Raw genomic sequence first — 24,045 nt, forward strand, 5'->3', positions numbered from 1 at the left:
TAAGATAGTGACAAGGGATGTGGAATTATTCAGAAAAGAAATGAAACATTCAAGTGTAAGAGGATTGAAAGTGTCAATTCTTCTGTTTTACCAACCTCCTGATCCCAGATAAGTCCACTTTAACTCACAACACTATACAACTCCAAAAAATCTCTGAAGCGGATGAATACTTATGTCAGACATGGTACATTTGATGTAGTTTTGCCTAGACCTGAATGTAATTCCCTTCTATGATCATAGGCAGACTTGTAAAGTGAAATGTTACATATTGAAGCTGTGCAGCTGGCTGTGGCATCGTGTCAGCTTTTCTATCAAAATTCAGCTCACTAGCAGCCTGACCTGGTGCAGCGTCCCACTCCACACTGGTTTCTTTTAGAATCACAATTCTACACAGGAAATGTCTTTCCCTTGGCCAGAAACATAGGCCTATTCCTCTTTTACTGATGAAAGAAAGACTCTTGTTTCCTGTTTCCTTTTCTTTAAACTCTTTAAAGGAATTAGACTAAAGCTAAAAAGAAGTGAAAACATTAGTAAGCAGAGAAAGTATCACTAAGCCCTTACAGCCTACACATATATAGAACCCTTTAGCAGTCCAAGGACCTGATGTGTTTAACATGGGTGGGCAATTTCAGACTTTACATTATTCATTAGGATCCATAAATGGGATTGTGGAAATCTTGGCCACATCTTTTGAGTTCAAGGGCGAACGCACTCACGTTTTTGTCACATTCTTGTCACCTTGAGTAATTTGATATTCACCCTAGTGGCCTTTTATGTGTACAGATAGGATGACATGCTGATTGAGTGGTATCAGGCTGTGTAGGATAGTTGGATAATAACATGCTCAACTTTCACTGTGTAAAATATAGGCTCCAAAGGTTTACCCTTGAGATCTACCTAACACTTAAAACTGGCTTATCACTGTTTTTTTTTTAATTTTTTAATTTTTTCCAAGACAAAGGTGGTAGTTAAATGACACATACATCTGATATCCATTGCATTGTAACTGCATTTATTTATTCTACAGATTGAATGACATTCATAGCAATTTCACTACAGGAAATGAGCAGTATGGTAACTGACTACAGAACAGTGTACATGAAATAAATGAAAGTAGTGGATGTGTAGAAAAGTAAGGCAAAATACTAAAATATACTGAACAACTTAGATATTAAGAGTATTCACTTACAGCACAATCCTTGCTTTTTTTGATGGACCATTTATAAATGATGGATTTATAAATACACTAATAATTTAAAAAAAGCATGTATTATAATTAATACATAATTTCAAGTGCAAGTTACATCTGATATTTTTTTATAGTTGAAATATTTTGACTGAAATATTTTATTTAAGAGTCTATATGAACTGATGACCACAGCAAACAAAACAATCAAAATGTCAAGCAGAAAACATATTATAACTCCCAAAGTCATTATCACATTTCACCATACTACAAGTTAGCATACATATTTATGCAAATATAAACAATTTACAAAAATATTACAGCGAATGAATAAATTCTGAGATTCAATCAGATTTGCTAAAGCTCAATCAGACTTGATGTAAAAACAAATGTCATATACACATATGTTTACTCCCAGTAGATTTCTGGATTGTACCAAGAGTGATATTGCGAAGACCTAGCTGTTTGTTTTTAAAATGCAGTAAATCTAGAAGCTTGATTAAAGGATAACTCTCATCGCATCTTCCCATTTATGGATGCTTCAATATCTGAGTGCTTATGAAGCTGTATTTTAATGACTACAAACTCAAAGAAAACCCAGCTGTTCTTATTAACTATTCAGAGAGTATCAGAAGTGACCGTATTACACAAAGCACTTGTTAGAAGCAAAAAGTGAACCAAAACCTGCAAGCTAGTCAAGTTTTGTTACCCATAGCTTACTCAGTATAATAAAGACAGCAGGTATACACAGACACTGTCATCAATACCGCATTCATACTGTGCTCTTCGACACCCCTTTGTCTCCATAGACAAAAACAGAACAAGTGTTGACAGGGAGTGTAAAGTGATCAGTCATAGCAGGGGTCGGATGAGGCCTTCTGTAAGCTGGAGGCCAGAAGGAAAGAGAATCTTACCACTGTGTTGTCCAGCATTTCCTTACTCAAAAAGCCCCTCTCTATGGATTAGATTTCCAGGCAGCCGTCTTTAACTGCACCTGTTCTCTTCTACAGGACAGGCTCTAAACAAAGCTTTTAGGCTCTATGATGGTGGGACGTTTGTCTGAAACTGTGAACCTGAGCAGTTCTCGGGGGGAACACATGCAGGGTAGGGTTTGTTAATTTCTGAAAGCAGAAGAAAAGCATGGAACTCAGATCTGTTGCATTTAGCAGACCAAACACACTGAGTTCTTTTGAATTGTTCACATGCAACAACAAATAATCATATCACAGAGCCTGTATACAACACTCTAATTTAACCTGACCATCTCAATGTTTTTTATAGGTTATAGGTTTATAGGTCTTTAAGAAAGCCCTATCACACAGCCTAGGATTTACATTTTTTAACTTTAATAAAAACCTTTTTTTTGCTTCAAAACCTCAACACTCTTCAAAACGAAAAATGTGCTTCTCAAGGGATCAGTTCTTGATTTCTAATGGAGTTTTACTTGAAACTCTTTGTTGTTGAGCTGAACACAGCACAAAACAAAGAATGCTTTAGTAAACTCCTTTTTCTAGAAGTGAGTTTTTCGCTTGCCACATATTGAGCAAGATACATCAATCCTTTGTCTCTTGCTCAAATTATGTCTAAACACTGAACTTGGAAAACAGGACAACACATGATAGCTGCAAAGAAACCTTTTTTTTAGATGACAATGCACAGAAATGCATGTTTCATACTGACTAAGCAAATGTTTTGCTGACTGCAAAACTGTTGATAGGGAAGATGAAGCCAGTGAAACTGCACACACCTCTGAACTTTGGTGCCGGGCATGTTACAATGTGTACATGTGCATGTATAACTCTAATGTATCTTAATTTTTACCTTAATGTCAGCAGGGCTTTGTATGCTTCAATGATAGGGACTTAAAAGCACTTTTGTACGTCGCTCTGAATAAGGCCGTCTGCCAAATGCCATAAATATAAATGTATGCTGGACTGTTTACATATCTAGCCCAAGTACAGTACAAAAGCACCCAATAGCATTTGTAATATTGTTCCCTCTTGTTTAGCAGCAACAGAAAAAAAAAAGATGCTGATCCCTTTTATAGATTACTGAACTGGAAAATCAAAGTATCGCAAGTCATCTGGGCTGCACAGTTCGAGCTGCACAGTCCACTGTATGTGAAAGTGAATGGAAGGGACAGGTTTAAATAGACATTTTCTATGCACACACATTGATTAAAATCCTCTTCCAAGCACAGTGCGAAACTCAACAGATTAGTGGTTTGTATATAATGTATCTTAAGTTGAGTTTCACACACATTGTGAGGCATCTGCCACTAATTTCCCAAAATTAAGGACATTAAGTGAATAAATAAAATTGTGGGCAAGTGTACAGTGTGAAAACAGAGTATTAAAAAAAAACCCTAATAAATAAATAAATAAATTATTGGATGTGGATGGTTTGATCAGTCTGGTCATTCCTGAATTGTCTATCTCTTGTTTGTAGTAGAGATTATTTGACAATCATGAGGATCATGTAAGACAATATTGTACCACTGCAGTCTGATTGTACTTCAAACATGGAGATACCATAGATTTGACAAAAAAACAGACTTTGAGAAGCATATAGCAGACACAGTGAGAGGAATTACCAGGTCTGTCTAAATTACAGCTCAGTGCTGTGCACCTGAGTGGGCTTTCTGTTAAAACTTGAATAGGCCATGACCTGTCAGTAAAACAAAATATAGGTGTAGTTTAGTTTCTACATCAATACTATTTAGTTGTACTATCAATACAGTTTAGTTGTAAATCATTAATGTATCACGGCATCTGTAGATATAATCACACCTGGATCAGAGTATCACTATTTTTACACATCTGTAGAAGTACAGATGATTGACTATCAAGGTTTTCTTTTCAGGTCCTCTGAAGTGAATTTTCCATTTATAGTGGCGTTAATCTGTTTTTTATTTTTGTTTCACACTACTGAGACTCACATGTTAGCTAGGACAGAATTACAAATATTCTCTTCAAGAGATATCGCTGAAGATTAATTACAACAATGGAATGAAAATATGGACATGTCTAAAACTGTGAAGGTGACCTGACAGGAAGAAGAGTGGGTTAGTTCAGGGTGGATGGGGTGAGTGCTAGCAGTTGGCCAAAGGTGGCCAGCATATGTGTTAATGATTGTAAGAGTTCGGGTGATTGCATGAGCTACATTATATGTGGGGCATATTACTCTTTACACCAGCATGTAGCTAACATTCATCATAACAGCTACATAACTCCCATTTCTTCAGACCAGCTGAGACTTTAAATGTGGGGTAAATAGAAACATATAACAAGTTGTGTGGCTTTTGAGCAAAACACTATTTGAAACATAGCAATGCTGTCAGCTCTTAGAAAACACAGAGAAGAACACAGAGAACACATGTCTTAATCCTATTCATGCTTCTCAATTTCATATTGAGCATGTCTGAGATTGTAACACTGGGCAGTAAAAAAAAAAGTGAAGAAACTGGACTGCAAATTAGGTTTGGACTGAACCACAAATCCAGCATAATCTCCTAGCACATACCATAAACCATAAATTCTCAAACAGTGGTAAAACCCCTATAGACACATAAAACTGACAGAATCATTCTGTGGATGGGATGTTTAAGATGAATGGTTTGGGGAGAATGGACCCGGACAAGTAAAGCCGGCAGCCTCTGTAGGTTTTAAGCTCCTCACATTCTCTTCCTGGAAACATCAGCATCCTGGCACTCCACAGCCGAAAGGGCGATCAGCATCTGTGCAGCATAGTACGTAGCCATGATGATGGCACGTGAGTGCGGCACAGGGAAGCAGAACTTGTTGACGGCAATGGTGAGGTCCGACACCATGAATAGAACAGCTCCCAAACAAGCCGAAAGTTTGGTCCATGTCCACAGGTCGTTGGCCAGCTGCACACCGGCAATGGCCCTCCAGCCCATGAAGCCAATCAGAGCAATGTAGACGGCCACCAGGTATGTGAAGGTGCCAGACAGATAAGGGTATAGAAGGGTATAGCAAAGACCTGAGATAGTGCCGATGACCAGGCCTGCTCGTAGGTTGAGTGGTTTCATCCCAAACGCAGATGAGTACAAGATGTGGGTAATGGCAAACATCAGCAACCCTGTTACAAACAATGGTTAAAGACATCATAAATTAAAAAAACAAACATTTTGCATGTTGAATATGCTTCATGTGATAATTGCTCAAAAGAACCTCAGTAATCAGTTAAATTCAGGGTTCTACCAACTACAAGAAGACTTGTCTTTACATCATACTAAAGAGATAAAATGAAGTGTAAATGAAATTACCATGACTGAAGTAGCCCTGCTCCTGCCAGATCAGAAAGGCGTCACCTAAAGCTGAGAATATTAGTCCGGCAAGGATCTTTCTAGCACTTGAATGGGCTACTAAAAAGCTGATGCCATGGGCCAGGAGAAAGACCCAGAGACAGAAAATAGGCAAACATTTAATAAGGGCACTGAACCAAGATGGGCTGGAGGTGGGCAGCCACAGCACAAAATAGACACAGGTGGCTTTGAAGAATGGCACCAGCTTTGGGCCTTCACTTTTCACCTGCACAAAACAACAGGACAGTTTCAGAAAAGTCACAAAATATATGGATGTCAGTATGTGACAAAACACAGTCCAGTTACGTCTATTCGAGGTCAACTAGTGTATCAGTCTCAGGTTTTCAATGCTCATGAACAAGACTCAAGGGAGGTCTACAGTAGTATCTATAGTATTGTATAAAGTACAATCTAATGAGTTCAATACAAAGGATTTCGTGTTTGCTTGAACAAAATATTTAGACACACAGGGAACAAAATCAACCAACGAGTATTGTTTTTACAGCAGGAGGGAGCTGAGTATCAAATCCACAGTGTTCTAGATCACTTTGGCAGGGAACAGATAGAGGAGGTGGTGTGTCAAAACAAAACAAAACAAAAAAATGTACCCTTGTGCCTACAACCCAAAAAACTAACACAGAAGGCAAAGAGGCAGGATAGGGAAACTCCCAGAGGATAATATAAAATAATCATATCACAGAGCCTGTATACAACACTCTAATTTAACCTGACATCATATCAATGTTTTTTATAGGTTATAGGTTTATAGGTCTTTAAGAAAGCCCTATCACACAGCCTAGGATTTACATTTTTTAACTTTAATAAAAACCTTTTTTTTTGCTTCAAAACCTCAACACACTCTTCAAACGAAAAATGTGCTTCTCAAGGGATCAGTTCTTGATTTCTAATGGAGTTTTACTTGAAACTCTTTGTTGTTGAGCTGAACACAGCACAAAACAAAGAATGCTTTAGTAAACTTTAGTAAAGTGAGTTTTTCGCTTGCCACATAGTTTGCAGAGGCCAATGCTGTGACACACCCACTATTAAAAACAAATCCATAATTATTACAGTTTTACAAAATGCCAAGACCATTGTTAGGTTACCAATAAATGATAGATAAGAGGCAACCGTGCATTGTATTTGTTTTTGTTCTTTCTGTATGGCAAAGGCTGAAAAGATGGGTACTGTATAGTGCTCAATGTGATGATAACTGATACAGGATAACTGATACACCTCTGGTGCCTTAATGGTTTAAATATTTACAAATGCCATAAATATCAGCTGGAAAAAAGGGTCACATAATATCCATACACAAACTGTACACTGTGGAAGTGATGCAATGGAAAGTTACTTTAGGTCCCCTAAGGTATAAATGTAAATATTACAGCTTGTAGTTTTATCTTTGCTGCTCATTTGTTCCCCTTCTGCAAAGATGTTTGCATCATATAAGAAAATGTTGCAAATCTGTATACCGCTGCTTCCTGAGTGCATAAACGTGAAGAATAATGAATTCACCCTGGTATTTCACATATAATCCATATCAAACAGCATGAAAGATTAATGCTAGATCAGTAGATTAAGCAGAAATTTCCAAGACGACAGATAGCATTTCTGTCCAGTCTCATTTTCACTTTTTGTTGTTATGATTCTATGACTATATGTTACACATATTTTATAGCCTTCAAATGTTTCATCTGGTCACTGCATGTTCGAGAGAGTGATGGTGAATTGTCCTGAGTGCATCAGAATTTGCGTACTGGTATCTGTTTAAGAATTTGTCTGCTTGGCTCTTTAGCCTGCTAATGGAAATAGGAACTGAAGTTAGGTTGTTCCACTGGAAAAAAGGCTATTGTTAGCAAGTATATATTTTAATCAGATTGTACGCCTGCAGTCTGGGAAAGGTCAGAGAAGGTTGAAACAGCCTGAACAAGACACAGCACTTCAGCATCTCTCCCAGTAGTTGTTAAGTTTTGCTCCGGCAACACTTTATTCAAAGCTAGTGCTTTTGGGCTGAATGGTATGAAACATCTTTTAATTAGATTAATTGTTTGATATACAGTCAGAGTAGGCTTGAAGTATCAAGATGATTCGTCAATTGGTCGTATAAAGTGAGATGACAGAGATGAATAAACAAAAAAGTGTAGGTTTCCACACAAACTTTATATTTCAGACAAAAGTCCTTCATCAGCTTTGCAAGCAGGAGGTGAAACCAGCACAGCTGAAGCAGAGCTTTTGTTTCAAACAAACTGTTTCTCTCGAAAACTTCTGTAATTTTACAACATCAGCAAAAAATTGCATGCTGTGGTTACTCAATGGTTTCTTTCTTCAGATCCCTCTCAATGTATTCTTCAGATTTATATCTACATATTCCCCAGATCTGTATCCATATATTATCCAGCTCTCTCTCTATCTATCTAATATATATATATATATATATATATATATATATATATATATATATATATATATATTTATATATATATATGTACACACACACACATTACTTAGATCTAAAACTATATATTTTCTTCAAATTTATATCTATATATTCTCCAGCGCTTTCTCTCTCTCTCTCTCTCTCTCTCTCTCTCTCTCTCTCTATATATATATATATATATATATATATATATATATATATATATATAAAAATCAATAAATATAATATTGTAAATTAATATATATCAATAAATATAATATTATAAATATATACACACACATATATTTCAGATCTAAATCTATATATTCTTCAAATTTACCTCTCTCTATATTTTTCAGAGCTCTATCTACTGTATATATTTCTTCTATATCTATATATTCGCCAGCTCTATATCTAGCTTTGTACCTTTATCTCCTTCAAACATAAGTACACTTTGTTTCCCGCGCATGCGTACAAGCAAAGCGGATTAGCACAGGCGAAAGCGTGGTCACATGACTACTTCCTTTCAGCATAAACCCTTTGAAAGCGCAACCACAATAAGGAAAGCGTGAGAATATTCTTCATGACACAAAATAACCAAGAACAACGATGTCATTCAACGGACACTTGGTTAGATCCAAAAGTCGACTCTAGCCTATACTTCCATGCTTATGATGTACAAAAGTGTATAACTGTAATCCAAATATAAAAGCCGTATCTATTACAAGCAGGGGGTAAATAATAAACAAAGACACGCTATGGTCACGTGTTTAACGTTTTAAGGATGCACTATTCAACCATCATGATGGTAAAGAGAATATATAAAGCAAATGAATTACTGATCTAAGAGAAGACCATAACAGGGCTATTTATCTTTATTATTATACATCATTATACAGCCACAGATGTGGAGTTAAAAGAGAGCAGATGGGATATAAGAATAGGGATAGACTTCACACAGTGTGGCACATCAGTAGAAATAAAACGTGCATGTTAGATGTACACATATGATCTATTATGTAAGTAATGTTAAGCATACAGATATTTATCCACTTACCACAGTAACAGGTGAAACCATCTTTATGTTAGGGATGATATCCGTAAGCTGAACGACTGATGTCCAGACATAAACAATACTGAACTGATGCGTATTTATGTTCCTTTGTGCAGAAATTTGTTTTTGTCTCTTGTTTGGGACAGTTCAGCATCGGGGGAGGAGAGAAATCAGCTGTAATTGTGGGTGGGAATAAAAAAGGAAAGCAGCGATTGGTCGGAGTAAAAATATCCGTCCAATCTGAATGTGAGAACGTCCCTGGAAGTGTCCTCCTACTGATAGGAGGGATTTCTCTGTCTTATTTACAACCGTTTCAACCATGCGCTTATTCATTGCTTTATGTTTAATCATTTATGTTCCTTAAATAAAAGCTCGGTTATGTTATAAAGAATGATACAGACTACATCACACTCGAATTCAGCTTATAATTGTGATTTTAACATATTACAATATATATATACCATTTGTCTGATTAAATAATGCCTGGTGAGGTTTTGTTTGTCCTTTTGAAGGTTGAATAAGATTTTTATGACTTACATAAAAGTATATATTCGGATGTATGTAATGTGCTGTTTTTGGTTTTGTCAGCAGTGATAAAATGATATTCTAACCAAGGTTGCCAGGTATGCGTAATGCAACACAGTACATTATAAATATCAGAACCAGAATCAGAATCAGCTTTGTTCACGTGTGCACAGACACACAAGGCATTTGTTGTGGTTTTTAAGGTGCTCTTAGTACATACACACACACACACACATACACACATACATACATACACACATGTATGTTCTCCTGAAGTCTACTATCATCTCCACAGTTCTGAGTATGTTCAGCTCCAGGTTGTGGTGACTGCACCAGATGGCCAGCTGCTCAACCTCTTGGCTGTATGCAGACTCATCTCTGTCCTGGATGAGACCGATGACTGTAGGGTCATCTGCAAATTTCAGGAGCTCGACAGAGGGGTGTTTAGAGGTGCAGTAATTTGTCATTACTTGAAAACTATTTTTTCAGCTATTCAGAGTAGTTTTGCTTTGATTTAGTGTGTATTTGGCCTGTTTTTACAAGGCTTTTGTCCCAACTTCTGTAGGTGTCTTCTTTGGCCTGGCAAAGCTGCTTGAGTTTTGCGTTGAATCGAGGTCTGTATTGAACCACTGTATGTAACTATAGTTTATTTATCCATTGTTTTCTGTCATACACATTGTTTACAAGTCATACTGACTAGACAGCTGAGACAAAAAAACATGATACAAGCTGGATGATATGACAATATGATATCTATAACAAAAATAAAACACGTTAATGTCATTTTTCAAGTACTGTGGTTATTAGTGTTTTATGTCATGGTCAGTGTTGTATGTAATTATTTACTGTATTGTTACTATTACATCTTAAAAAGAAAAAATACAATCACTCTATTCCCCATTCATTTATTGCACATAAACACTCACATTTGAATTGGAAACAATAAGAATTGGAAACAATAAAGACTGTGACAAATATTGTGTATTAAACAATGTCTTTAACATGTCTTTTAATATTTAACAATGTCTGAATAAAGGTATATCTTATCTATCTTATTATTATTCTTATTATTATTATAACAAAAATGACTTGTCTTTGTCAAACCAACACCAACGTTTACCACCTTTACCTATCATCTAGTGTCAAATAAATAACATGTAAATAAATGCGGACCTGGCAACCCGAACGTTTTTTTTTCCAGCTAAAGGAGGATCTGAAACATCAGCGTTTTTTTTCCAGCATGCCCGAGACCGGATATGACGTGCTGGTGCTTACTCTGACGTAGCCACTACTTAGCGTCAGGGGCGACGCGTCTTATCAATACGTTGCATTTGCTATCTTTTGTTTCCCTGTTTTAGAAGGAATTTGGAAATCGACACTATATTTATCTATATTTATATAGATAGTCAAGAAAAAGCATCGGGAAATTAACTTTACAGACTCGCCAGCGTGGTTAGCTCGTTTCTTGGCTACGAGGCTAATTGTAGTTAGCTATAATTATGACACGGTAGCTTTGTGCGTCTCAATGAGAGAACAAATCACCTTCGTGTGTAAGTAAAAGACAAAACTGTCGCGTCAGCTCGGTATAGGAAGATGAACTTATCTGGTCATAAACTTAGAAAGTGCTAAACAGCTGTGTATTTATTAGCTAGTAAGCTATTAGCAGCTAAATCGAAATTTTACAACCAGTTGCTAACAAACTCGCCAGCTGGCAACATGGATTTCGACAGCGTGCTGTCCATCGCCTCCCAGAAACAAGGCCTGAGCAGCTTACCGGTGAGATACTAGTCATTAACATCTGTTTGCTAACTGAAACTGCTACTAAAATACACCAGGCACTAGTGTAACAACACGATTATGGATCCTGTTACCTGTACACGAGAAACCCAAGAACTCGTGGTTTTAAATGGTTCCCATCATTTGTTTTGTGTTGTTTTGTTATAGGTAAATGTTGTGTAGGTGTTTGTTTGACACTCCTGGCTGTATATTGAACTTCTTGTGTCCCTGTTTAATTTACAGAAGAGATACAGCTTGAAACCTGGCCCTCCGAAAAAAGACCCAAAGGTGAAAGGTGTGAATTCTGCTGCCGTACAAGCATTTTTAAAGAAGCAGGAGAGAGATCAGAAAAAGAAAGGTACACTCATAAAATTGATTTGATATGAAACTTGTTTGATGTGGTTTTAATATTGTGTACATCTATCTGATGCTTTTGCATTATCTCCCTTAGATCTGGAACATAAGAAGCAGAAGGAAGTACTCATGGCTAAGAGAGTAGAATTAAAATCGGACCGAAAGGCACGTGCCATGGCGTCGCGCACCAAGGACAATTACCACGGGTACAATGGCGTGCCTATTGTAGATAAGCCCAAGAAAAGGCACAGTAAGTCTGAAATGTTTGAAAACGAATCAGGCAGAGATGATGCTTACTACGATGAGGACAATTATGAATATGCCAGCACTGCCTCTGAATCTGAACCAGAACCAGAATCCATGCCTGCATTAAGGCCTCAGGAACGCAGTAATGGGTCAACCAGAACGAGCAACATTCAGAAAAAAACGAACTTACCACCCAAAACTACTCCACCACTCATGAATTTTGCAGACCTCTTAAAGCTTGCTGAGAAAAAACAGTTTGAACCTGTCGAGTTGAAACCAACAAAGAAAAATGAAGAGAGGCTTCGCACAGCAGAGGAAATTAGAGAGTTAGAACTTGAGCGCAAAGCAAAGAAACAAGATAAAGGGAGAGACATTAAGCCAGATAAAATTTCAGGGCACAAAGATAGTAAATCCAGCACGAATTTTCACAAGAAAAATATGGTTGACCGCGAAGGAACATCACACAGATCATCAAGTGAGAAATCATCCAGTGGACTTAGCAAAATGCCAAAGCTGCACACACACACTGAGCGACCGCACAGTTCTGCCAAATCATCTCATGGATCCAAACCCAGCTCTAGCTCCTCAGGTGCCTTAAGTGGTAAAGCTGCCACGAAGGGAACTTCAGCTTCAGTCAAGCAAACAGGGCCCAGGCCCCAGTCTGGTGAAAAGCCAACAACCTCAAGTGACCTTAACTCTAAGAAAGGCTATCCAGGACAACCTCTAGTAAAAATGAATAGTTCTGGGAGCCGAGCTGATGCTGCTTCAAACTTGTCTAGACCATCAGGTCATGGGCAAGGGGTTAAAGGATCTGGACACACCAGACCTATTCAGGGTATGATGAATTATAAAGGACCTCCTCAAAAGCCAGGAAAGATGGAGGTGCCACGAACTGGAGGCAATCCTTTTCCTCGACCAGGTATCAACAGACCTATGAAATCTGCACCTGCTGGCCCTTCAAAACAAGCAGAAACCCATCATCAGCCAAGACCTGGCAGCAGCGTGCAGGGCCGTCCTGTTCCCGGAGGGACAAAACCCTCTGTAAATGGACAAAGCAGATCTTGTCGACCGTTAAATTCTATGGGACCAGGAACTGGAAGACCTCCATGTACTGTTGTGGCAGAGACTATTTCATCTAAGAACTTCGCACCTAAACAAGGAATGGCTGCCATGCCTCCAGTTCCTCAGGGGACCCGAACAATCATAGCACCAACAGGTCATAGAGTTTTGGCTAGATCAGCTGGTAAGAAGAAATTCATTAACTCACCCTTTACTATTTGGGATGATTATTGTAAAGAACTAATTGCCAGTATAAGCTTGCAACTCTGAGTGCTCAGTAATTTTCTGCAGAGTGGCAGCTACCTTTACATGCTAATTTATTTCTTACTTGCGTACTTCTGAAATACAAAAATTGGCATTGTGTAACAGGCTACATGTACTTTTGACAAATTCCACAGTGTACACATGATGATATATTAATTGACGGTATCATCTGTGTTGTATTACTAGTAATTGTTATTGTTGTGGATTATGGTCTGCTTATTTGAATTGGCATGGCTTTTACACCGGTTGAGTTCCTGATGCAATCCTCCCATTTGATATGGGCTTAGGAACCGCACTGAAAGTTAGCTCTTCTCATTGCTGTGGGAATGAGAGTGCAGGATCCTGCCGCTGGACCACCAGGAGGCTTGTTGTATCACTACTAGTAGTATAATGATTTGATCTGCAACCTGATCTCGATCTGTCATTCCTAATATTCTCTAGAAGACCGAGAAGCGTGTTTAGGGGTAAGACTGAGCAGCAACCGATTCTCGGGTTTAACTGGTGCACCTGGGGGAAAGTGCTTGGGTACTGTTGTCAGTCTGTATCAGGAGATCAGCCAGATATCCCAGAACTAAGCTCTGTTTAAAAATCATGAAATCATTAGTTTATACAGTAGGTGCTTTTCACACTGGGCTGTATTACACTTATAAAACTAATGTTGTCATTGGCTAAAACACATCACTTTACTTTCTGAACAAGTGTTGACATGAGTATAAGGTGTATTTACATTTACAGGAAACACAGCACAGTTTCAGTGTAACTGAACTCGGATCATCTCCTACAGGAAGTCATGAGTTTGGTATCTTGCTGTGCTTCCTGGTCCTCAAGACAGCTTAGCAATGTTTCATGTGAACTGTGCTCTTTCAGAATAAACTGCCAGTATGAAAGCTCTCATAGTTAAGATGAAACCTCAAAAGGCCAGTGTAGCTTGTATTAGCGTAGAAACACGAGCATTTAATTTTCTTTCTCTTTTCTGTAACAAGCTCTGTACTTAAAACAAACAGCAGTAGCATCAAGTTACAATAGCCTAACTTGACTATAATTTTTCTCAGGAAAACATCCATGGGGTTGTTTTGTGAATTTTGAAATGTGATTTCCTCTCTATTGTTTTTTTCCCCTCATGAAGGACCAACGTTACCACCCATAACATCCAGCTACAAACGCAAGTATGAGGATGAAGAGGAGTACGACTCTGAGATGGACGACTTCATTGATGATGAAGGAGGAGACCAGGATGAAATTTCAAAACATATTCGGGAAATCTTTGGCTATGATCGGAAAAAGTAAGTTCTCCAAAAGCAAGGATGTTTTTAGTGCTGTTCATATTGCGGTGTGAATGCATAACATTTTGTATGCATAAGAAATCATTACTGCCCTTGTGTTATTAGATACAAAGATGAGAGTGACTATGCATTGAAATTTATGGAGAGCAGTTGGAAAGAACAACAGAAAGAAGAAGCGCGGAGGTAAACAAACAATGCTACACCCGTTTCCATTTTCTTTAAATTAGCTATAAAGCCAAGGTTTATATTTTTCTCACAATCCTGCTTCATAATTTTGTTCCTCTCGTGTGTTCTTCCTGGTGCCTTGTGCTGGTAGTCTGCGAATGGCTGTGCTCGAGGATCAGGAGGAAGAGCGCCGCGAGTTGGAAGAAATGAAAAGCAAAGGGGGGAAGAGGAAAAAAATATCGTGATTTATTGAGGGACAGATAAACGTAATGAACCCTTTGCTCATCTGGATGAATCTACTGTGTACCTTAATGCGTCTTTGTTTTGTCTTTGCTTCAGTTTGCGCTTGGGAATTAAAGAAGATGAAGAAGAAATACGTATGGAGGAGGAGGAGATGAAAAGAAAGCAAGCGATGAAAGCAAAGCGCAAAAAGACTTGATGTTGAAGTTTCTTTGTTTGATTGACTTGCGTGGAGTAAAGTCAGTTACATAGATCAGGCTCAACACTTCCTTGTGCCATTCTTCAACTAATAACACACTATTTATTTCAAATTACCAAAATAGGGGATCAGTTTTGCACTACCGAAAGCCCATCTTTAATATCTGAGCTTTAGAGAAAGTAATATATATATAATGTATCACTAATGCCATTTTTTTTTATATATAAAGCTCATGAAATTACAATTATGTAAGTGCAGAATCAACATATGTTTGGTATTTGTTCAGGATTTCAAGATTGTGAGTCTTATTTTATTAACAGTATTTAATGATGAAAGAAAACATTCTGGAATATTTTGCAATGTATTTTTCTTGTTAAAGCAATTTGACAGATCATGTTGTGCTGTGATTGATTCATTTACATTACTTTTTTCCATACTTGTACATCAGATCATACATTAGGTCACCACTTGTTATCAGCAATAAAGTACATTTACAATACATTTCATTTATGCCATTTAGCAGACACCTGCTTATCAGAGTGACTTACATTTTTATTTCACTTTATACAACTGAGCAGTTGAGGGTTAAGGGCCTGGATCAGGGCCTTGATTATTTATTTTATTTTATTTTATTTATTTAATTTTACATCCTGCTTTGACATTTACAAAATCTGGTTCTGGTGTTTGCTTGTTTCTTATTTTGGGTAGGATCATTAGTTGAATAATTATAGCCTGTGATATTCTCAGTCTGTGTTAAAGACTGATTTATATTCACCGAATTTAGCAGACACTTTTATCCAGAATAACATAAAGAAGGGCTTAGTTGACTACTTCACAAAATCATATCTAGTCATAAATCATAAACTACTAATGTAGTTTATCCTCAATTTAAACACGATAAGCTACTCACAAGCTAATGCAATAACTTGTATCATACTTTGATAAAATTTTGAAAGAAATAAGTATCGTATCAAATAAGCTGTTAGTTTTTTAAAACCCGTCTGTCTGATATCCAGACAGTGATGGTGAGGTTTACATAAGACAGTAATATATTTTCATGCTGGAACCAGCTTGAGTGCTTTAGTTCCAATGAAGGCACGTTGTAATACTACAGCATAAAAAGACATCCTATACAAATATGTGTATGTTTACAGACTTTGGAACCATTTTGTGTGGTTGTCAGGTAACCACATGCTTTTAGCCATATTGTGTATATTGATGACTGGGTTAGCAACAGGAGGTTTACAGCCAGTAACTAGATTTAAAAAGTATCTACAAGATCAGTATGTTTTTTTTTCTTGAGTACTTTTGGAAGAAACCCTTAAAATGTGCAGTACAGGTGATTTTCCAGAACTAGGAATAGGAACCTGTGTAGTAGGTGGTGATGATTAGAGTAAATAAAATCTGGGTATAGATTAGATCAGATTAGATTAGATTAGATACCTAATAATGTGGCAAAATGTAAGAAAAAATATTTGTTTTAAAAATGTTATTAATTATTAACGAGTACCTGCCCCTGATTGGTCACCTGTCCCATGATCCCTTGTCATGCATGGAGAAGTGCTCTTTAACCCTCTTGGTCCCTTCGGCTCGCCGTACTTGTGCACTGTGTCACTCTGTGTGTATGCGGAAGTTTCTGTTTACTTCTTGTGAGTTTGTCCAAAGAAAGCAGCAGCTTGTAAATAATCTCACAGCTCTCGGTTTTAGTGAAGTTTTTTTTTTAAAGGAACGATGGATCTAAATCAGGAGTCTGTTAAAAAGATTCTCTTTAAGGTGAGTTTCAGGTAGAAAACTAGGACTATGTTGGATTTAGTGTGTAATCAGGTGACTAACAGCAACTGGTCAGACCTGACAGGTGAGTGACATAAACTGCATGTTTGTAAAATCTCTGACTTTAAGTCTTTATTTTTAACAGTACAAATTTCACGATGTTGCCATTGGGGAATTACAGAAAATCCAAGTGAAATACCCAGACATGAAAACAGTAACAGGAACTTACAGTAAGTGATTCATTTCCATATTATTTACCTTTAACACAAAGCTCTGAATCAGACTTAACCCTTGTATGTTGTTTGTATTTTTGTTACTCAGCCAGTGTTCAACACAATCAAAAATTTTATGTTAAAATACTCTACAGATGTTTACTTCATCCCAATTACAAGCAATATAAACAGCATATATGGTTAATATTTGCCCTTTACCTTTACTACATCACATTTTTTAATTAAAGTGCTATTTGTCTTTTTTGTTTGTTTTTTAATAAAATTTAATAATAAAAAAGAAAGTCAAATTAAATCAAGTTATGAGTGGAAAAAAGAAAAAAATCAACAGATTTACAAGGAAGCAAAGTTTTTCAAAACTATTCATGTTTATGAAAATGGGTCCCACAGACCCGAACATCATATAAGGGTTATTAATCATCACCTTTTATCTCTAAAGGGTTCTTTCTCTTCTTATTTTGTACAGAATTCATTTTTTAAAACTAATCTCCTTTTACAATTACTTTAAAGCATTTACTGACAGTTCTCAGAAGGAACTGCTGAAGTTATTGGGAACCATTCCTGTCAAATACCAAGGTGAGAAACTACACCATTTAATCCATCATGTATTTCAAATGGCTCTAGTAAAGGTGCAGGACTTGCATTCATTTCTGATATTTTCCTCAGGACGTTCTTACAACTTGCCTATTCAGTTGTGGCTGTTGGATTCGTTCCCCTTCACACCACCTATCTGCCTTCTTCGCCCAACAGCCAACATGGTGATCAGAGAGGGCAAACATGTGGATGCCAAGGGTCGGATCTACCTCCCTGCACTGCACAACTGGGACCATGTAGGGAACTTAACAGAGGATTGTGTACATGAGAATGTGCAGTTAAATCAGGGGCTTTGAACGCAGGCACAAATGACTATGTTCATTCCAGATTCCCACTAAAAAAAGATTTCAGCTAAACCTTAAACATGCCGTTTAATCACAAACGTGCTTGTTGAAAGACCCATTAAAGGTTTAATACTTTTGGATGTTATAATATACTGCAATATTTTGGAAAAGCTTTACACTAGATTTTCAGGTGTGGCTGTAGGGAGTTGTGTTCATTACGTTACAAGATGTTTAGTGAGTTCAGGCATCGATGGTGTGTGAGGAGACCTGAGGCAAAGTCAGTTTTCCAATAAGTCAGTAGGGTTGATGTCTTCATGGTCCTCGCTTTGTGCGTCGTCATGCAGGAACAGGTTTGGGCTGCTTGGTTGCAGCGAAGACAAATTGTAACGCTACATCATACAGAGACATTCTAGACAATTCTGTGCTTCACATTTTGTGACAACAGTTTGGGGAAGAAGCACGGATGGGTGTGACAGTCAGGCGTCCACATACCTTTGTCCATATAAATGTATCTAATGAAAAAGTTAATTTATGAATAAATTACAGTACAAAAACTCCTCATCAGATAGATTTGTATGTTGTTTAAATTAAGAATTGCTCAGTAGGAAACCGATTTAAAATGCATTTCATGTACATTTTTAACCCGGAGGTTAATTTCCTTCAGTTCAGTGCATTTACCGTTACCATCTCTGTATACAACTTCAGCCCAAGTCATCTGTAATAGTGCTGTTGGAGGAGATGATTGCTAAGTTTGAAGAGGATCCTCCTCTGTCCACAAAGTCTACAGGAGATGAAAAAGACCCCAATGAGCTGCTTGCAATGGTTTCACATCTAAACATTACTGAAGGTGCTTTTTATTTTATTTTGCTTTCTAATACTCAATGTAAAGACTTATAGTGTGACTTTTTATTGTAGCACAGCCCTGTTGAATTCTTGAATTATCGATTCTGACCATATGTAGCTGAAATTAAAATCGAAGCTTAATGTAAATATGCTGTTTTAATACACTGATTTAATGGTTTCATTCATTTCTATAAGATGTTGACATTTTCCATGAGGAGATGCTAATGTATTTTGGAAGGAGTCGCCAGTGTCTTTGCTTTAATACAGTCAGAGGTTAAGCTGCGACTTTTCAGACGTGGAAAACATTAAATGTAATCATAACTGGATAAAAAGTATGATGTATTGTTCTATAATAGATCCAAATTTTCGCTGTTGGTAAATCACTGATACAAGAGGAAATGCAACAATTATAGATGTGCTGCTTTAGAAAAATAGTCAACACTAGAGAGGTTCTGTTGTCTATTTTTCCTTTACTTATTACTTGTTTTGTAAAACTACCTAACTACATTCAAGCCTGATTTTTAAAAGGTTTTTTTTTTAAAATAAAATTGTATTTATAGTAATTGATAAAACTCAATCATCTGTCTTTATAGGTGGAAGTCAGCCAGAGCAGAGTGTAAATAAAATCTCTGTGATTGGAGGAGGAGACTTGGGCATGGCTGCTGTGTTGAGTATAATGGCAAAAGTAAATAGCTCCAGTTTTTCAATCAAGTATCAACTGATCAATCTCTAGTTTCCTCTTCTCAGCCTTAAATTACATTCAATGTATGTACTTTAGTTTTTTGTGTTCTTATCTTTTTCTCCACTTATAAAGGGTTTTGTGGACAAACTGGTTTTAATTGACATACCAGAGAGTTCAACGAAAGGAGGCACCATGGACTTGGAGCTGTTCAGCCTGCCGAAGGTGGAAGTCTCGAAAGGTGTGTGTTTTATTTATGTTCTCATTCAGTGCCTAAAATGACACCCATGGATGGAACTGTTCATTTCCTTGCTTGTGGTGATCGCGTTGTTTTAAAAAGAACATAAAAAGAACATAAGGAAGCTGAGGTGAGGTCAGAGCTCATCATGACGAGTGATGATACAGTATGAACTCACGACCTCTCAGCCTCCATTAGCTCTGTGTTTCCAACTGTGTATTTGGGAACCAGATTATCAGTACAAGCAGCTTGCTCTTTCTATAGATGAGACTCTTTTGGTTATCAGTCCTAATGAACAAGGGCTACACCTACATTCTGCTGCTTCTAGTTCCTGAAGCGGTAGGATGTAGGAGTAGCTGTGGTAAGGATAAGATTTATTTATTACACAAACCAGGGGACTATGGTAACATTTCTGTTTATAAAACGTATAACATCTTTTATGTGGCTTTATGCCTCACATGTATTTCCCCAGTTACTACAGTGGAGCTAAAGAAATTCCTATTCGTATATTACATATATTACATTTGTATATAGAGAACAGTCCATCAGTGCTTTCAGCCATCTCTAATGCAGGTGCTAACAATTCTGTCTCATAAAGTTCCTCTCTAACGGTACCTGCAGATAACCGCCCTCCACCTCCTACTCAGAAGACCGTAACTTATTAATTCTGACTTTATTTTAACAAGAATCTTTTTTGACATTTTAAATAATCTGTGGAATTTACTCCAAACATAAGTTTTATAAGCTATATTTATTATAATCTAATTACAATATTATTATATTAATAATAATATTGTGAGCTATGACCTTCTCAGAAACCATCATCATTCACATGACTCATATAAATCAGCCTTTGCAGGATTCTGTAACTGGTCTCTAACTGAGGCTCCACACTGATTTTGTGTGTGTGTGTGTGTGTGTGTCCTTCCTTTCAGATCTGTCAGACTCAGCCGGTTCTAAGGTGGTGGTGGTTACTGCAAACGCTTGGAATAATGAGCAATCATTTGTGAGTGTGGTTCAGACTAACGTGGATCTCTATGGGAAGATCATCTCGAGTCTTACTCGCCTCAGTCCCAATGCAGTGCTGCTTATCGCCTCTCAGCCCGGTCAGTGTGCTACTGCTGAGCACAGTCCTAACTGTTTTCAATATACACTCACCCAGAATCCTGACTCTTTGGCCTTTGCTAGACTGTTAGACTTATACAGGTGTTGTGGTGCAGAACACCTGGGCTACTTTGTGCTAAGTGTTTGGCTCAGAGGCATATCTTAAAATCTGCAGCTCATGGGCATGTGAGTCACTGACATATGTAACTATTTCAGTGAAGTAGCAGTGCGATGAGTAAGAACTGATGACTGTGGAACATCTGGTGGGTGAGAAATGGGCAATGATGCTGGCTTGGAATCCATCTAGAAATGAACATTTAATGACATGTAGTCTGTCTGACTGTCTGTCTGTCACAGTGCATCTCAATCAGCTCTGAAGTTCAGTTGGGCTGCTGCTCAGGGAGTCTCAGAATAAGTAGACAGCCAAGGCAAAGTTAAAAAGTTACCAAATTAAATACATTAACATGATTTAATGCTGGAAAAATATTATATAGAGATGTCATAGGTATATCATATAGATATGATACAATAACATACATTTTTTTCAGGAAAATTCCACATGGGTTAAAACCTCTTTTTTTGTATCACATGAAGTCCACAAACACCTTTTAAGAAATGCTCTTGCTTTAATAATACAATAAATCTTTTGAGTTCTGTACCTGCGTGTTTATCTGATCTGGAACTGTTTTTATCTTAGTGGAGATTATGACCCATGTGGCATGGAGACAGAGTCGTCTGCCACCTACGCATGTGATCGGTGTAGGCTGTAACCTGGAGTCCGAGAGGCTCTCTTACATCCTCAACGTTGCAATCCTAGCCAACAGCACAAACAAAAAAGCCTGGGTCATAGGAGAGCAGACTGGCAACAAGGGTGAGCTCATCTGTGATTTTTCTGTTATTACCGATGATTCCTCTTGTTCATAATGATGCCTGTGCTTGTAAATGGTGGCGTGGATGAAGAATATAGACTTGCGCTGCTTTTGTTTGGCTCTTTGTGATTGCTGTCAATGCTAATTATCCTGTCATTCACTTTTAGCTGCTGTCTGGGCTAATGTAAGTGGGGACAAACACCAAGTGTTAGTCCCAGCGTCCAAGTCCACAAGACCACTGATAGACAGGTAAATATGTGGGACTTTTCAATTCCAATTACTAAACTATTTGTATAGGACTTTTAATAATGGACATTCTCACGAAGCAGCTTTACAGAAATCTATACATTTTATATGTAAATTTTAAATTTAGCCCTAATGACCAAGCCACAAGCTGTTACTGTAGAATTAATAAGACATTAGTACAAGCCTGATTAATTAATTCATTTTTTTTTTGTATGTGTATAATTGACACCATGCAGAGCGTTTGAGATATTGAAGGGGAAAGGTCAGAGGTCCTGGTCAATGGGGTTGTCCATCGCTGACATCACACACTCCATTCTTACAGACCAGCATAAAACACACTCCATCACTACTCTGGCTCAGGTTAGTCACACTCCTGTCTGTTTGATGGCATCACCTTTCTTATTAATGTTTCACTGTTAAGCACATGATGAGTTGCCATGTTGAGTATTAAAGCAATCTGATTCCTAAAAATATGTCAAGAATCTCTCCAGTAAAACTGTTCACTTACATTATCAGTGTTAATTATCAGCATTTAAAACGGTTAATGAGCCACATTTTTATGTTAGCATTATATGTTTCTATGGCAAACCAGAGGAGAAAGTTGTAGTTTTGCTAAGCAGAAATAAAGCAAAGGGTTTCATGTCTGGTATTTAGCAAGACTTTATCATGTCATTTTATACCATAACTTGTGTATGTGTGGATATATGCTGCAGGACCCTTGTAATACAGGTCAGCTAAAGCCCAGGGTCGCCTCCTGTTCACTATATTAGCCACAGAAAAGCAATAACTACATGTAAGACCAGCACATACTTTTTTATTGCTGACAAAATGTTTGTGTTGTATTTGTTCTCTCTTCAGGGATGGGGAGGTATCGGCTCGGAGGTGTTCCTCAGCTTGCCCTGTGTGTTAGGAACTAACGGATCCACCCGTCTGGCAGGTGTCGCACTCGGTACAGATGATGATGCCAAGCTGAAAGAGAGTGTCTCGTCTCTGAACAACCTCATCACGCAGCTGAGGATTTAGCTCTAAAATCCTCTCAGATCCCAGCAAAGACTTACAACGCCATCAGCAGCATAGTAACAGTAACAGAAAATCCTGTTGCAAAACAAACCTCATGCAGATCTACACTTTCTCACAGCTCAAGCAAGGCTGTGCTACATTCTCACACTGCATGGTGCCTTTCAAATTCAGGAAGACTCAGGAAGACAGGTGTTGAGAGGGAGAAGCCCTGTTCGCTCTCTCTCTCTCACACACACACACACACAATCTAAACAAAATGAATAGAATTGAGCTCTTTTCCGTTGTCTTTTCTGGAATCTGTTACTCAGTTTGTTCATGCCAGGTACTTGTACAATTTATTATTATATCATATATATTCATTTGAGGAGAACTCTTGTTACTGTTCTTTGCACTGCATTGGTTGATTTTATGCAATCCTACTGATTATTTATGGAACTGATTATGTAAGAAAATGAAGGTAACAAAGAACAATATTCTGACCCACATTACTGTGATTTGAATTATACCAAAGCAATCTGAACCAATGAAATGCCCTTTTCTATGTTTCTTTTTTCACCAACTATATGTATAATGTAGTTTACTTAATGCTTTGTCTAAAAACAATGTTACACTACTTTTATTTAATGTGAGCAGGTGTAGAGTAAATATTAGAAACTTGGACCAAGACTGCACTGTGTTGTACTTTACTAAGAGTTGAAGTGCTTCCATGTGTGTTGATGTAATGCGTTGTATCAGCTATTGTGCTTTAGAAAGAAATCACAGCTTCTGAAAACACACTGCTAATAAACATTATAAACATCCAAAGGAATAATATAATAAATCTTGTCCAGATTAGTACAGGATCATTTTTACACCAAAACAATGATAACACGCACGTTATTTTTTCCATCTTAAGCTTTTTCATATCATTTACTCTGCATGGCATCACAAGCAATACATATGTCCATTTTTGGTTTGCTGTGAAAGTATTTACAGCAGAGAAACACAAATCTAAACATTATTAAATAATTTTTGTCATAAAAATAAACAGTGCAAAAGAAATTCCACTTCATGACATTCCTTTTGCCAGCAAAT

The 24,045-nt window shown here is 37.4% G+C and overlaps 3 protein-coding genes across 4 annotated transcripts; 2 read left to right on the top strand and 1 right to left on the bottom strand.

The window, feature by feature from the left end:
* Nucleotides 1-991: 991 nt before the first annotated feature.
* tmem86a (transmembrane protein 86A) lies at nucleotides 992-9,130 on the bottom strand. Its single transcript, XM_060886486.1, has 4 exons — nucleotides 8,987-9,130; nucleotides 5,475-5,739; nucleotides 4,864-5,287; nucleotides 992-2,307 (listed from the first exon to the last, which is right to left on the bottom strand). The coding sequence occupies exons 1-4, from the start codon at nucleotides 9,005-9,007 to the stop codon at nucleotides 2,301-2,303; spliced, it is 717 nt and encodes a 238-aa protein (XP_060742469.1). The 5' UTR covers nucleotides 9,008-9,130; the 3' UTR covers nucleotides 992-2,300.
* A 1,650-nt stretch (nucleotides 9,131-10,780) lies between these two features.
* On the top strand, nucleotides 10,781-15,595 carry spty2d1 (SPT2 chromatin protein domain containing 1). Of its 2 annotated transcripts, none has more exons than XM_060886497.1 (6): nucleotides 10,781-11,284; nucleotides 11,528-11,642; nucleotides 11,736-13,127; nucleotides 14,334-14,490; nucleotides 14,596-14,673; nucleotides 14,807-15,595. In XM_060886497.1, exons 1-6 carry the CDS (start codon nucleotides 11,225-11,227, stop codon nucleotides 14,898-14,900), a joined length of 1,896 nt encoding a protein of 631 aa, XP_060742480.1. In that variant the 5' UTR covers nucleotides 10,781-11,224; the 3' UTR covers nucleotides 14,901-15,595. The 2 variants fall into 2 exon arrangements, with proteins under 2 accessions (XP_060742480.1, XP_060742479.1); XM_060886496.1 differs by having other exon boundaries at nucleotides 14,995-15,595.
* A 1,089-nt stretch (nucleotides 15,596-16,684) lies between these two features.
* uevld (UEV and lactate/malate dehyrogenase domains) lies at nucleotides 16,685-23,046 on the top strand. Its single transcript, XM_060886193.1, has 12 exons — nucleotides 16,685-16,867; nucleotides 17,010-17,094; nucleotides 17,605-17,670; nucleotides 17,761-17,924; nucleotides 18,678-18,819; nucleotides 19,409-19,500; nucleotides 19,630-19,735; nucleotides 20,668-20,838; nucleotides 21,534-21,707; nucleotides 21,873-21,954; nucleotides 22,188-22,311; nucleotides 22,810-23,046. The coding sequence occupies exons 1-12, from the start codon at nucleotides 16,826-16,828 to the stop codon at nucleotides 22,972-22,974; spliced, it is 1,413 nt and encodes a 470-aa protein (XP_060742176.1). The 5' UTR covers nucleotides 16,685-16,825; the 3' UTR covers nucleotides 22,975-23,046.
* Nucleotides 23,047-24,045: the final 999 nt, after the last annotated feature.

Source organism: Tachysurus vachellii, chromosome 14 (genome assembly GCF_030014155.1).
Source record: "Tachysurus vachellii isolate PV-2020 chromosome 14, HZAU_Pvac_v1, whole genome shotgun sequence".
Taxonomy (NCBI): Eukaryota; Metazoa; Chordata; class Actinopteri; order Siluriformes; family Bagridae; genus Tachysurus; species Tachysurus vachellii.